We start from the raw sequence: 14,963 nt of genomic DNA, 5'->3' as shown, positions 1-14,963 counted from the left end.
GTTATACTTAGCATAGTTTGGTGAATTGGATGGTTGTGAAGAGATGAAAGTGATGGACTTAAAGGACTTTGTTGCTTGGCTTATTTTTCTGTCAGTATTATTAGTTATTCATAGTTATCTTTAATGTATATCTATAACATAATTTTTTGGAATTATGTACACAATGTCATTGTTTTTATAATGTTTCATTGAAAATATTTTTATATATATATTTAAATTGATACTGATACCCATTCTAGATAAAGTATTGACTATCTAGGTTTTTATAGGTAATGTAAATAAATCAATCAATCAAGGAAATGCTCAGTAGAACACTTAGTCCAAACTGATCTACATGGATGTAGTTGTGAGAAAAAAATTACTAGAATTAACTGATTATAATTCCTTCCTTAACTAAGAAAGGGAAAGCTTATCTTTCTTGTGGATAATTTGTTTTCCTACCATCAATTTCTTCCCAAAAAAAGTTGCATCTAACCCTGATCAGTTAATATTTATCAAGCCTTCCCTTAGCTCCCATAAAAGTTTCTGAAAGGAAGAATGTCACTGATGGCTTAGTTAGGTGGTGCATAGAAGTTATCCAAATTTATTTTGATAAGCAATATGATGGTCATTGTTGATAAAGTAGAGAACATTTCTTTAATTCCAGATGGTTTGAGTAGTTTTAGTGAATTTTCAAGAACTTGGAAAGAGTGATTAAATATTGAAAATTATAAAGAGACATTTGGTCGTAGAAGTTTGGTAAAAATGTGTTTCTTGTGAGAATGACAGTGGTATTGTGAAGAACGAAAAGAACTTAAGTGTAACTATGGATAGAAAATTAAAACCTTTGGTCAAATATTAGAAATTAAGATCTATTTACAGAGGTTTTAAATTTAAAGGGTAAGAACGTGTTTATCATCTTATGACCCGAGTGAAACCAACTTTTGGAATAATTTCTTCAATTTCTGGTTATACAAAGGATATTTTCATGTCATAAATGGTTTTCATAAGGGAACTAGTTTTAATTTAGCATTTTCCTACACTGAAAATGTACTTCCTATTGATACTTACCTCTTCTTACAAAATTGCTTTTCTCACTCTATCGGTGCAAATTTTCAATGCATGCCACTAGTCTTCCATCTCGCACTTATGCATATCCACATGCAAATGATCATGCAGCAGCTCTCCATAAATAGGAACTCAACATCACTCCTATCTGAGCTATCTCAACCAGCACCGTCTTCACAACTGCACTCGTTAACCACTTCAAAATTGGTCAGAAGACCCACACCATATATCATTGGAAGTGGGGATGCTGGGAGGGAAATGTGAGTGAGGAGGTAAATATCTGTTGGAAATATATTTTTCCTCCAGTCACAAAATAGCTAGAATCCCACACTGAACTGGTGGAGGACCAATAAAAAAAAAATGATCCCCTTTAAGAAGCACCCAAAGAGAGACCAGGAGGTGTGGAACCAAAAGAGAAAACCTCACACCTCAGCAGGGGACTGCACCACTTCTGATCCAGGTATACTCCTTGCTCTTTTATGACAATGTCATAAACATAAAAGGCAGAAAAACATGAAGGATCCCCAGAATATGTATGACCGATGAATAGGACTCCTGTGTGTTGAGTGGGTAAGGCGCAACAGACTGTAGTGGTAGTTTGACTTCATTCAACACCAGGTGGTATATGGAATGGTACATCAGATCTGCGGTAGGTAGAGGATCACCTACCTCTTCACCTCAAAAGTAGAATTGGTAGGGAAGGCGAGCTTTCATACCAAAATCCATCACCTATTGCATGAATTTCAAACACAATAAACACCAGATCTGCCAGGAACCAACATCCATGGTAAGAAGGTGGAAAGCCCTGGCAGGATGACATCTCCGATACAAAACCTGATGGCAATAGGTACAGTACTTCCAGTCAGTGGTAGAAGGAGGATATCCAGTCGTACACAAGCAGGAAAACATTGGATGCGTCCAACCACAACAACAACACTAAATTTGCCAGAACTGACATCCAGCAAGTGGTAGAAAGAGGGACCGCAAACCTGGGTGCATCTCCAGTCCAAAACCTGGCAGCAGTGGGTATTTAACACTCCTTTGTAGAAAGAGGGATACCAGCCAGCACACGTGATGACTTACTTAGCTGGACCTCCTCCAACCAACACTGGATCCACTGGGAATGTACATCTTGAGGATGGTAGGGAGGAGAAACATCTCAGCCTGAAGAGCAAACTGCAATGATATATATATATATATATTTGTAACATGGTGAAGTGCTTCAACCAAAACCTGGTGGCATCTGAAAATGTACATCAGGTCCACGGTAGGAAGAGTGTCATGCCATCTACACATGATATTAACCATAACTGGGCCATCTCCAACCAAAACCAGAACCACCAGGAATGTACATCTGGAGGATGGTAGGTAGGAGGAATGCCATGGTCAGATATATAGACAGGAATACAATGCAGTGCTACAACCAAAACCTGGCAGCACCTGGAATTGTACATCAAGTCCACTGTTGGCAGTGCAATATGCCAGTGACACCTACAGAATGCCACTGCCTTACTCTCAACTGAGTGGTATGATTCATCACTCAGGAGGACAGCAGCCATACTCCACCAGAAGAAAGGAGGAAATAATGTGTTGGAGAGTCTGGAGAACGGGATCACCAGAGTGCAACGGGTGACCACGATACTCTATTTTGAAAAGAAGAGCTACGAAAGGTTGCTTTTTTTTTCAGGCATTTCTTACTTTTTCAGGAGCCTTTTTGCTATTGTATTATGAATCACACTCTATGGCAAGTAGATTTTGAACAGGTATACTTTTTTTTTTAATCCACACTGTTCATCCTGCAACTATGCTTGATGTCAGTTATGTTTTAGCTTTTCATACTACAGACCTGATGTACAATCCAGATGCTGCCAAGTGTTGGTTGTGTGTCATCTATGCCTAAATAATTACATTGCAGAATTGAGTTATGCATGTCATAGAGATGGAATGTTACATGTGGCTCCTAATAGTTTTCTCTAGTGTTTTTTTTGTATCATAAATATGTTCATCCTGAACCATACACTCATGGAATAACATGAGTAAAGCAGGCAGAGATTGCTGTCCATCTCTGATGCTCCACAGCATTGAAACTCTTCCTACCACAGGTCTGATTTACAATTCCATATGCCACCAGGTTTTGGTTGATCAACTCTGTCAATATGGCAATACCAAAATGAGAAATTTTAAATAAATAGTAAATAAAAACTAAGTCAGCAGTAGAACAAAAAATGTCGACATATCCACAATTAAAAACCAGCAAGTCTGTACAATACTAGTGCCAATTGAGAAGTGATTAACGAGTGCAAATGTGAAGAGGGCACTGGCTATGATATAAGTGATGTTTGATCATTTGCATGTGGATATGCAGAAGCAAGAGGTGGAAAGTTAGTGGTGTGACATTAAAACTTTGCATCGATAGAGGGCAGTGTTGGTTGAGAAAAGCCATTTTATGAGTGGAGGCAGGACATCGTATCAGAATTTTACACTGATAAACATGCCTGTGCTTAGTTTAATGTAATAATTTTTGTTGCCATTTTTTCAAGACAAGAGAAGCCTATGAGTAATTGAAGATGGAATCTTCAACTTTTAGCCAATGACAGTGTTATCTATATGTAAACCAATGTAAAGTTTATTTATGTTTTATGAAACTTACATGGACACAAAATGTTGTCCAACTAGTAAGCTGAATGCTCTTGACTTCACTTTGCCCTTCCAACTTACTTCTTCTCGCTAACCAGGCACTGGTTATGAATTGGTCGCTGCCAGTGAAAGTGGGTTTTCTTGGGGTACTCCTGTTTCTCCCCACATCAAATTATTGGCATAGGATTTATAGATTCCCGCCACTCTGATGGATCATCTGTCCTATATCGGCCATTTAAGTTTTTAATTACGCTTATTTAAGTCTACACACTTTTTTGTTTGTTTCAATTTCTTGTTTTTACTTAAATTCAAGCCCATACCTCTAGTCCACGCGTGGGGTGAAGGAGGATTGCTTAATCTTCGAGCACCCCCTGATTATTATTTATTTTTTCTGAAATAATTAAGTTAAAATCAAAATAACTGCCAGAAATAAATAAATAATACATTTATTACTTCTTGTGGTTTACAATTTATTTTTACAAATCTACAGTATGTGGACATTTCAACTATTTAATTATTACCTACATGTAGATAGTAAAATAAATATTCTATACATACGTTGGCATCTTCCTTCTTTTATATGGAGAACTTCAGGATCAATGATGCAGACACTTCCATTCAAAAATCTTTAAATAAAGAACAATATGTCAGTAAAAAATATAATTTTAAAAGCATGTACATTCTTTTTTCTTCTACATTAAACACATTTGTCATGACAGCTTTTAATTTTTAGTTTCATGTCAAGTAAGAAAAACCCATTCTACAACCAGCTAACCATACAAGTTTCTATTTATCATCCAACCAGCTACGTGCACATGCAGATAAACGTGTTAGGAATATCATGCAGTGCCATTTATCACAGTATGTATTATTCAATTACATTCTAAAGAGATACACAATTTTTTCTTTGGTATGAAGTAAGCATGTTTCATTACTATAAATTATATGTCACATAAGTTATTTATATCACTTATATTAGAAATTAACTTGGCAGAGTGCTGTATAGTTCATCTTGATTTCTATCAGCTTTTGTTTCTATTTCCTCTTGTTTCACTTATGCAATTTTACATGGTGAAATACATTTAGACACTGCATTATCAATATTCGACTGTTTCATACACATTTATTTACTGTATAGACAGTACATGTAATTTATATTTACTTGTCAAGTTATTTAGGTAGATGACTTACTTCTAAAAATGTATATGCTTTAATGATTCATATTTATACAACACTCAGACAGTACTGATGAACATTATATATGCAATAAATTTTAATAAAACTCGAAAAAGAACACCACAGCATTTATAAAATATGGATGTAATACAACCTACTGATTCAAATTACCAAGCATTTTTTATGTAATACAACATTAAAAGTGTACCACTGCCCCTAGAATCCTCTTAAAACAACAACAAAAGACCTGGATGCATATATCCAAAAGCCAAGAGTTTGGTACCAATGAGCAAATTAACCTTTCATTAGGCCCCAACCTCTATTGAAAATTAAAAAAAAACAAGTGTTGTCATAACAATAAAATTAATTTTATCTGATTAGAATTGGTTTTACACTTTGTAAGGTAAAGCTAGAATAATTAAAACTTTTAATTCACAGAATATGTTAATGTTATTTCAACTTTGACTTAGGTTACTTTAGGTTGACACTCATTAATCAAAATATTATATTGTTGTAATGAAAGTCTTTCTTCCATTATGTAGAAAACACTTAAAAATTTGGTAAGAGTATAACATAGATAATTTTTAAAAAGTTTATGCATATCATGATCATGCCATCATTATAAAAATAAAACACTACAGGAAGTAGAATGGAACAGTTGAACAGTGTTTCTAACACAACAGTACTATACTAACTGAACAGACATTCTAGTTTTATTTTTATTCATTCCCTAATGGTTTTTAAACTTTGCAAGATAAAGGTAAAATCATCAAATGCTTTATTTCAGAATATTATTTGATGTTATCCTAATTTTTAAATTATTTCACATTATATTTAGGCTACTAGAAGAATAACCAAAATACTAGGTTTTTACTTTGGCTAAGTACACATTTGCCTAAAAAGATAAAATGAGTTATGATTACTTTTTCCCTTGGTTGGTTACAAAGCATTTGAGTAACTGCACAACAAAAGATAGAACACTTAAGGCTCGAACATTATTGTAAATAGGCTTATGAGCACATAAAACAATAATGAATTATCAATAAAATGTCTGGAAAAGTTTATGCGGTACTGTTACAAGAAGTGAAACATATAAATGAATCTTTCACTGTTTCTAAATTTCCAACAATGTATAAATTCTCTAGTATCCCATATATCACTGCACATGTGTGTGTGGTATTTGGACATTAGGCACTGTAAGTGATGCATTACTGACTACATGTTAACTTAAAACAATGTTAAATCAGAAATTAACTATTTTGATACAATATATAGCAAAATGCAGGCACTACTTACCTTAAAATGGATTTCAACATAACAAAAAGCTATTACTTTGTGCCACTGTCATGAAGAGTCTTGTAGGTTCCAGAAGCCTTAAATGAATCTCCCACCCCTACACATACTTATGTGTACTGTACCAACTTATAATGTAATCATTATCAGACTATAGCCCTTCAACATTAGGGGCAACAAATTCTCCATGCACAGTAATTTCCATAAGCACTAGCACTGGAACAAAAGCTTGTCCTTAACAAGATAAAAAAAGTACACCAAAAGTGGGGAGGAAGGGCAAGAAGTTACGCAGAGGGGTATTTATCTGAAATATATTTTCAGGTAAGGAAAATGTTAACTTCAAAAACATATACTCACCTTTATGCCACTGTTATCTTATCAATGTGAGATTCTAGTTCTTTGTTGTGAAGATAACAAAATTACAAAGATGAGCTCCTTTCTGAAATAATAGCATTAGAAAGTGAAAATCCATGGAGCATATCATCCTCTATGGTAGGGTTGGTGGAGTAGCTAAGTGGCACATCACTTGGTGAAAGACCAAATCTTTTTCTTGCAGGGAATATCCCGTCTAATAGTAGAACATAATAATGATACAACAAAAAACACTGACTTCTGTTTGCTACTAATTTGCTGTATACGTAGATGGATTGCAAGATTGCTCAACTGGCAGTTATCTCTTAGACAGTTGGATGGGTACAAGTGTATATTGTAGCTAGGGCAATGAGACAAACCATACCATACTGAGGAAGTAAATACATGAGATATTTATCAGAATAATCAGCTGCAGGAGGAAAATATCCCAAATTTGCATTCCAAGGAGAATGTAAGATCCATCCAGCTGAGTTAACCAACAGGAATGGCTTGGTGTCTAGTGTAGTGGTGGTGGCCTACAGAACACTTTCAGGTAACATCCCAACCTAATAGGAATCTTTCCATATCAACATATCCAATAGGTTGGTACTGGGAAAGTAAGGTTTTCCTCTTACTCCACTTCAAGAAAAAGGAGAGAATTAATGTGGGGGAGAATGCTGGAGAGGTGCTGGGTCTAAATAGCAATCATCACATTTGCACACTTAAGAGACTATGCAATGGGTTACCATGGTGTCAGCCAAGTGTGAAGGAAGGCTCACACTTGACTAAGAACACTTTTTCCTGAAGTACAGCCTGGAAGACAAAATAGATACATACTGTCAAAGCAGTCTTGTGGAAAATCCAATCTCAACAGCAGGCACTGAGTAGGGGCAGATAGGCTTAACATTTTACTTCACTCAATGCAAATTTTGGGGAAAGAGAAAAAGTATTTTTGCAAGGCAACACCAACAACTTGGAAAATTCTATTATCTCCATAATACAGATTGAATAAGATGAATATGGTTTTGTGAGACCTATAACAAAAAAAATAGAAAAAGAGAGAAAAATAACTCACTTTCAGAGAGACTCTATGAAGAGTGACTGGAGAGAGACAAAACCCATGGTCAATGAAGGTATATAATACGTGTATAAGTAATATAACACTAACATGTCATAAGTAGTCTACATCCCTACCTGCAAGATCTCACACAGAGGGCATCGATGGCTAGAAACAACAGAAGCCAGGAGATGATAATTAGATAAGGCATGAAAAATACGAAGTGTCATCACTCATAGAAGATCAAACTAGTTGGGTGAGGTGTATAACCCAAATGGTCAAAGAGGAAGGAGATATGTTACTAGAGGAAGAAGAATCACATGGCAAAAAATATATTGTCATTTGCCCTGGAAAGAGGCTGTGCAGCGAGTTAACAACAAACAGTCTGTAGAGGGCAAAGTAGACAATTTGGTACAGAACGCTTGTACAGGGAAGAAAACAAAGGGAGGTAGAATCGAGAAATCATACAATCACCCTCTTAAGCATCCTAAGTTTTTGGGAGGAATAGTAGTCAGGGAGATCAATCTGTTCTGGTGGTAAACAGTTTTGGAGGCATCCAAGGCAAAAAAAGTGAGAGCAATGGCTCCTAAAAGTAAGAAAGAGAAGAAAATGTCTGAAGCATATAAAATGTAACTGAACTACTTCAAACAGATTTGCTTCTGCCAGAGGAGTAGAGTCTGGGATTGTAGACCAAAAAAAATGGACGTTAGGTGTTGAGGGAAGTAAAAAAAGCAGCAAAGATAAGATTCCCATAGTAGGAGCAAATCTCGTGAAAGCACTAGAGGATGGATCATGATAACTAGACCAGGCAGACAAACAGAAGATGATGGTAAAGTGTACAAAAATACCCCACCTGAACAGATGAATTGGTATACAGATTGTATTTGTAGATTTGTTATCGTCCAGTGCAAAAGCTATACAATATGCAATATGCTGACTCACCAGTGATATGGAAACCTGCATATGTGAACATTATAAGCCCTCAGATTTACCACTGGGCCTTGAGGGCTCTGAATAGATGAAAGCCCAAGTGAAGTGGGAGAAGAAGGATGTCCAGGGTTGTGTGGAATGAAGTAAGCCATCACAACAGGGAGAGGTTCAAAAAAAGACAGATGATCTCTGAATATACTTGTGTTGATTGGCCAGAATTCACTGAAGTGGATGTATATGGATGAATCCAAGATGCACTTGGATGCACAGAAGAGTACCCAAAAGAGGCAAATCTCTCATACAGGATATTACGGAAACATAAGAACCTTGGTATCAGAAGCTCTATGTCTCAAAGATATAAAAGACTAGGCTGATCATAACCCTAATATGGAACAAGAAAGGTCACCCAAGTAAATGAGATACAGGGTGGGAGTTAAGACTGAATTGGATAACTAAACCAGCTACCCCAAATGAGACAAGTTTCAAAGGAGAAGAGATGTCACAACAGTGGAAGCCACATTGGATGGGACAAGTACAAGCCAAACATCCAAAGAGTAGTGGAACAATATGCTTCAGGAATGTGAACTCCAAGCAAAAGCCCCCTTCCCCAGACCTCATATAAAACAATGGGTATGTATCAATTGAGGAAGATATTGGAGAGTATTTAATGAAACCCATATGCTGGGTTAAAATACCAAGAAATAGTATGGTCAAAGAAACCTTATCGTAGACAATGGAACACGTATCCCGAATCACAAAACTCATTAAAAGAAAAAGTCAAATTGAAGATAATTTGATCAAAGTTCTGACTGACATATTTAATATTTGGCATCTTTCTTTTTTATAATCAAGAAAATTAAAGAAAGAAAGATTACATTATGAATATTTATAAAAGTTTAAAATAATAAGCACAAAAATTTATTTAATTCTTAAGCAAAAACATGTCTGAACAAAGTTGTACCAAGAAAAAGAATGAGCCTCTGCTTAAGTAATAGCACTCATGGGGATTACTGAACATAGAAGACATACCACCCTCCTGCTGGTGGAGGGCTATAGTCTAATGAGGATTATGTCATAGGCTAGTTCAGTACATGCTAAGATGTGTAAGGGTGGGAGCTCTGTTTTAGGTTAGTGGCATGTGCAAAAAACAAGGTAATAGCTCTTTGTTGTGCAGAGAGGTGGGAATATATTTCTGAAATCATGTTTAAAAAATGCAGTTTTTTTAAAAGCTATCGAGACTTCTGATAATATACTTATATTTGTAATTTGTCAGACAGAAGGTATATTTTATTGATCTTTGCATATTTATGTTTGCACAGTATATAGTTCAATTGCAACACTGCAGTTTTAGTCTTATAACAATGATGACACAATAATTTCAAAGTTCTATTAAAAAATAATTAAGTAAAAGAAAAAAGTGCTTGTATCTCATATAAATCTTGTTGGACACTGGGAGATACAAATTGGCTGCCTCTGGTAATTTATAATAATCTGTACTTGACTGTGTGTAACTAATATTATTGAACAATTTACTCTTCTTCTTCTTCATGAGCAATTGCCTTACAAACTTAATGTACTCAACTTGTTAAAAAAACAAATCTGTAAATTATTATATTCATAAAAACATGCATGATGAAGAAGGCTATTCAGCCAGTTTTACCTTATGTACAAGACCTTCACATAAATAAAACCTTCCACATTCATATATCTATCAATCACAAAGTTTAAATGCTCAATATGGTCAATAATTGTAATCTTTCCTCCTCATAAACTAATTAACCATACAGTTTAAGAATGTCATGAAATATTTTGAATACAAGAAAAAATCATTTTGAGAGACCCACTTGCTATTTTTATAACTGAATTTAAGTTTTGTGAGAACTTAAATGCTTGATTACATGCAGTATTCAAAAATTAAATGTTTGTCATACACTGAGAATTGTAAGTTACAAATAATGAGATATAAATACTTCTTTCGGAGTTATAGTGTATAAAGAAAGTATATCATTTATTTCTGGTTACTTTCATTCACATATTGATTATACTTTTTAGTACAATGAATATTACTACTTTTTATTTTGGTTTACTGTTCATTATTATAATATTATAAGACTGACCCAAATCTCCTGAGCTGGCTGAACCTTACTATATATATATATATATTATTGGAATTAGATTTGAAAATATTGTAAACAATGAGGGTAACAAAGTGATAAAACAATGCTTAGAAATAGAAACATATATTTAATTAGCTGTATTGATTGCCAGGTTGATTTTTAGTTTCCCTCTAAATACACATCTTGCACTCATCAGAGTTAATAAGATTTAAGGAGAACAAAGGTTCATCTATACTATCCCATCCTCATAACTAAACTTAAAAAAAGAAAAAACTCAAAGCCCACCTTTATCATACAATATTAATCAAGCCTTCCCTTAAACTTACCACTTCCATCACATCCAAAGGAACACATTTCAAAGGCCAACTACTTGTTAAAAAAAAGTTGCCTCTCTTAGCTGAAGATTACTCTGCCTAAATTTAGATTTATTTCTCCTAGTCCTTCCATTTGCACCATAAGGGATGAAAAAAGATTATGTATCAGTACTAGCAACTCCCTTAACAATCTTAAAAACCTCAAACAGGTCCCCTCTAACTTATCTTTTTTTTCAAGAGTAAACAATTTCAGAAACATAAGCCTGTCCTCGTAGGACAACCTTTCCATCCAAAGTATCATTCTAGTAGCCTTCTTCTGAATCTATTCAACAATTCAATGTCATTCCTATAGTAAAGAGCCCAAGACTGAATACAATACTCCAAATATGACCTAAACATTATAACCTCTTTCAACTTCAATTCAATACTTTTATAGATGTAACCTAAAATCCTATTTCTTCTACCTCTAGCAACATCACACAAAATGGATAGCTTAATAGTCTGATCAACCAGAACATCAAGATTCTTCCATAATACTGTTAAGGTTATTCCCATAAAAATTATACTAATAATTAAAATTATGATAACCCAAATTCATTACCTAGCATACATTATAATTAAAAGCCATCTGCCATTTATTTGCCTAACTCACCAAATGATCTAAATCCTTTTGTAAAGCAGTAGCATCCTCCTCACAGCCAGCAACACCCTAGACCTCAACACAATTAGCAAATTCAAGTAATTTATTGACCATTCCTTCATCAAAATCACCAATGTAAATCAAAATGAGTAAAAGTCCTAACATTGAGCCCTGTGGTACCTCACTTATGACATTAATCCAGTTTTATTGAACTTCATTTATAACAACCCTCTGCTTTCTTCAATCCAGTCACTTTTCTATCCAATGAGCCAACTTATACTCAACCTATACAGACAATTTTTTTAATAAGCCTTTTATGTGGCACCTAGTTAAATGTTTTCTGAAAACCCACAAACACCAAATCCATAGACTTATCCTCATCTACATAAGCAGTAACCTCTTCAAAGAATGTCAAAAGATTAGTAAGGCAAGAAAGATTTTCCCTTCATGAAACCATGCTGACAATCCAACAAAATTTTAAACTTTGTTAAATGACTTTGCAAAGCATCTTTTATCAAATTTCAAAAATTATAATTAATGGGAAGCTTTTATCACCTCTTTTGAAAAGAGGAGTAACATTAGCCAACTTCCAATCCTTTGGCACCTGTCCACTTTTCAAGGACTTACAAAAAAATAGTGGCAAATGGCTCATATATCTAATCCTTAACCTCCTATAAAACCTTGGGGAAGTATTATCTGACCCAGGAACCTTATCATTCTTTAAACTTCGAAATGTTTTCTTAACCAGCTCAGAATTAATGTGATCATCTTATTTAATCTTGTTTCCATCTAGCAATTGCTCAGGACAAGGAATATTGCTTAAATCTTATTAAAAATTGAAGAAAAAGTAGAATTTAATAACCCAGTCATCTCATAATCACCAGAAATGAGCCTTCCTTCATCATCCCTTAAAGATCCTACTCCAATTATAACACTTTGTTTACCCTTAATGTATTTAAAGAAATCCTCACTGTTAATTTTTACATTTTCAGCCAATCTTCTCTTATATCCCCTTGTTGATTTCCTAATTTCCTGTTTGACTTTCTCTCTTGATCCTCTGTAATCCTGTAAATCTTTGAACATAACAGTCAATTTAAACTTCTGAACTTTATGGTGCTTTTCCATAATATTATCCTTTAAAAACCTTTAGGAGACAACCAAGTTTTTAATTGCAGTCATACTCTTTTTCTACAAGGAACATGTGTATCTTCAATGTTAAAAATTGATTTAAAAAATTCCCATATTTGTTCAGAATCTCCAATCAATTCACAAGAAATAATTCTTTTTGTATCCTTTATAATTTTTTTACTTTGTAACCAAAACCTCATTATTCCTGACCTCCATATAAAATAAAATATAAAACCTAATACGGTAATGTTCACTTGCACTAAGATGTTCCCTAATCAACACCCTCTCAAGCACTTATACATTAAAATGTAACAATAAATCTGAAATAGCATTGTTCCTTGTACATTTCCTGACCAATTGGTGAAGAAACTGTCTTGAATTGTTTCTAGAATACCTGTCTCCCTTATGGTTTAACTGACATTTCCAAATCTGTATATCTTAAAATAAAATCACTCATAATTATGACCTTGTGAACAACTAAATTCATAATCTTACTATAGTTTCTCATTAATTTCATCAGTTTCACCTGGTGATATGTAAATTATTCCCTTTAAAAGCTTTTCCCCCTCATATTCATCAACAAAAATCCAATTAGTTACAATCTCCTTGTGACAAACTTAAATTAACTGCTGGCCTATATTGAAAACAAAAGGAAACTATCTGTATTTAACAACTGCATTCAATAGTTTCATCCAAGTTTACCCTATCATTCTTAAAAAAATAAAACAATTTTACTGTTAGCTTTAAGTTTGAAATGTTAACATTATTTTGATTTGATTTTAGGTGACACAAATAGACTAGATGGCCTTATTTCAACTTGTCTTTTCTTATGCAGGTAAATACTGACTAACTCAATTTCCTCTCATTCACATAGCAAATAAGCTTAATGACATTTAAAAAGTAAAATGTTAGGAGTACGTTTAGATCACTTAGTAGCACAGCAAAATAATTAAGTCAGAGACAGTGACTCAGAGACTATCATACGGCTATTTGGGCAAATTTTCAGTTTTCATTCTGTTAAAATTAGAAATGAAAATATGGTGATTCGGGAAAAACTGGTAGCAGAAGTTACTTACTCATAACTTCTGAAAAATCTCCCATACACCTATGGAGACTATTATACATAAGTTAACCTCTTAAAACATCAATACATGTAAATATGTTATTGTTAATCAAATTAACAATAATTTACACAAATCAAGTTGACAGATATACTTCTTCCTATCTTAAATTACAGTGTATTGTGTTTTGTTTTTCTCAATTAAACTTAAAGCCAAGCTATCCTACAGTCACTGTGTCAGCATAATGCAAGTACTACAGGATTCCAACATATTACAATTCAATATAGTCTACAAGTTACTATACAGACTTATTAACTATTAGTATTATTAATAATATTATTAAATGACAGATGATAAACACTAAAACAGTGGTATTAACAATGACTGAATAGAATACTATTACTTTAACTAATAAAAATACTTGCAAAACTTTTGTATGAGAGCCTAAAGCATTATTATATACATCTTGCTAAGAAATATTATTGTATTACTATTAGCAGACTTGTCACATTTTTCTTAAAGTAGAAAGCACACATACTTACAATTACTTCTCACACTACTATTAATATAATTTATAAAGTATTTATACACGTCGAGACTTGTACGCCACCTTGTGTTCTAGCTACGAAGTAAACTTGCATCTTTTACGATAAAGGAGTACTTACGGGAATAAATATACGTTTGGTTCTTCTGGTAAGAGACATTTTTAAACTGATCATTGAAATGTGGTTATATAATTTAAAAAAGTGTGAAAAACTCATTTACTTTTACTTATTTCGGCTAGAAATCTGTATATTTGTTTATTGAATTTCGCGCAAAGCTGTTCGAGGATTATGTGCGCTAGCCGTCCCAAATTTAGAAGTGATGGACAAGAGAGAAGGCAGTTATTCAACACAACCCATCGCCAATTCTTGAACTACTCTTTACAAATGAATGGTGGGGTTGGTCATCAGCTAATAACACCGCACGGTTTCATTCATTTATTCTGAATCTATGCAGTTTGCACATAATACATGTTCCAGAAAGTCATTAGGCTAACTTCATTCTAATTACATCTGTTCCTTTGTTCTTCTCTAGAAATAATACCTGTTATGTACATGGAAGAAATTTTTATAACACTGCAGGTTGTGCAAAAATATTGTTATGTCTCTGTTCGTTTGTTAATTTTCGGTAAAAATTCTTTCCGAAAAAATTTTAGCGATACAAGTCCTT

The 14,963-nt window shown here is 33.9% G+C and overlaps 1 protein-coding gene across 1 annotated transcript in view; it reads right to left on the bottom strand.

Moving 5' to 3' along the window:
* LOC106466484 (cytoplasmic dynein 2 light intermediate chain 1-like) overlaps positions 1 to 14,318 on the bottom strand; it is a 47,752-nt gene extending 33,434 nt beyond the window's left edge. Inside the window, exons 1-2 of the mRNA XM_022394503.1 lie at positions 14,294 to 14,318; positions 4,243 to 4,310 (exon numbers count right to left, since the gene is read on the bottom strand). Of these exons, the coding sequence (XP_022250211.1) occupies positions 4,243 to 4,250 (8 nt within the window). The 5' untranslated portion in view covers positions 4,251 to 4,310; positions 14,294 to 14,318. The remainder of the gene's footprint in view (positions 1 to 4,242; positions 4,311 to 14,293) is intronic.
* Positions 14,319 to 14,963: the final 645 nt, after the last annotated feature.

Source organism: Limulus polyphemus, unplaced genomic scaffold (genome assembly GCF_000517525.1).
Source record: "Limulus polyphemus unplaced genomic scaffold, Limulus_polyphemus-2.1.2 Scaffold2274, whole genome shotgun sequence".
Lineage (NCBI taxonomy): Eukaryota > Metazoa > Arthropoda > Merostomata > Xiphosura > Limulidae > Limulus > Limulus polyphemus.
The sequence above is the reverse complement of the archived record's forward strand: the minus strand, read 5'-3'. Positions and strand labels throughout refer to the sequence as shown.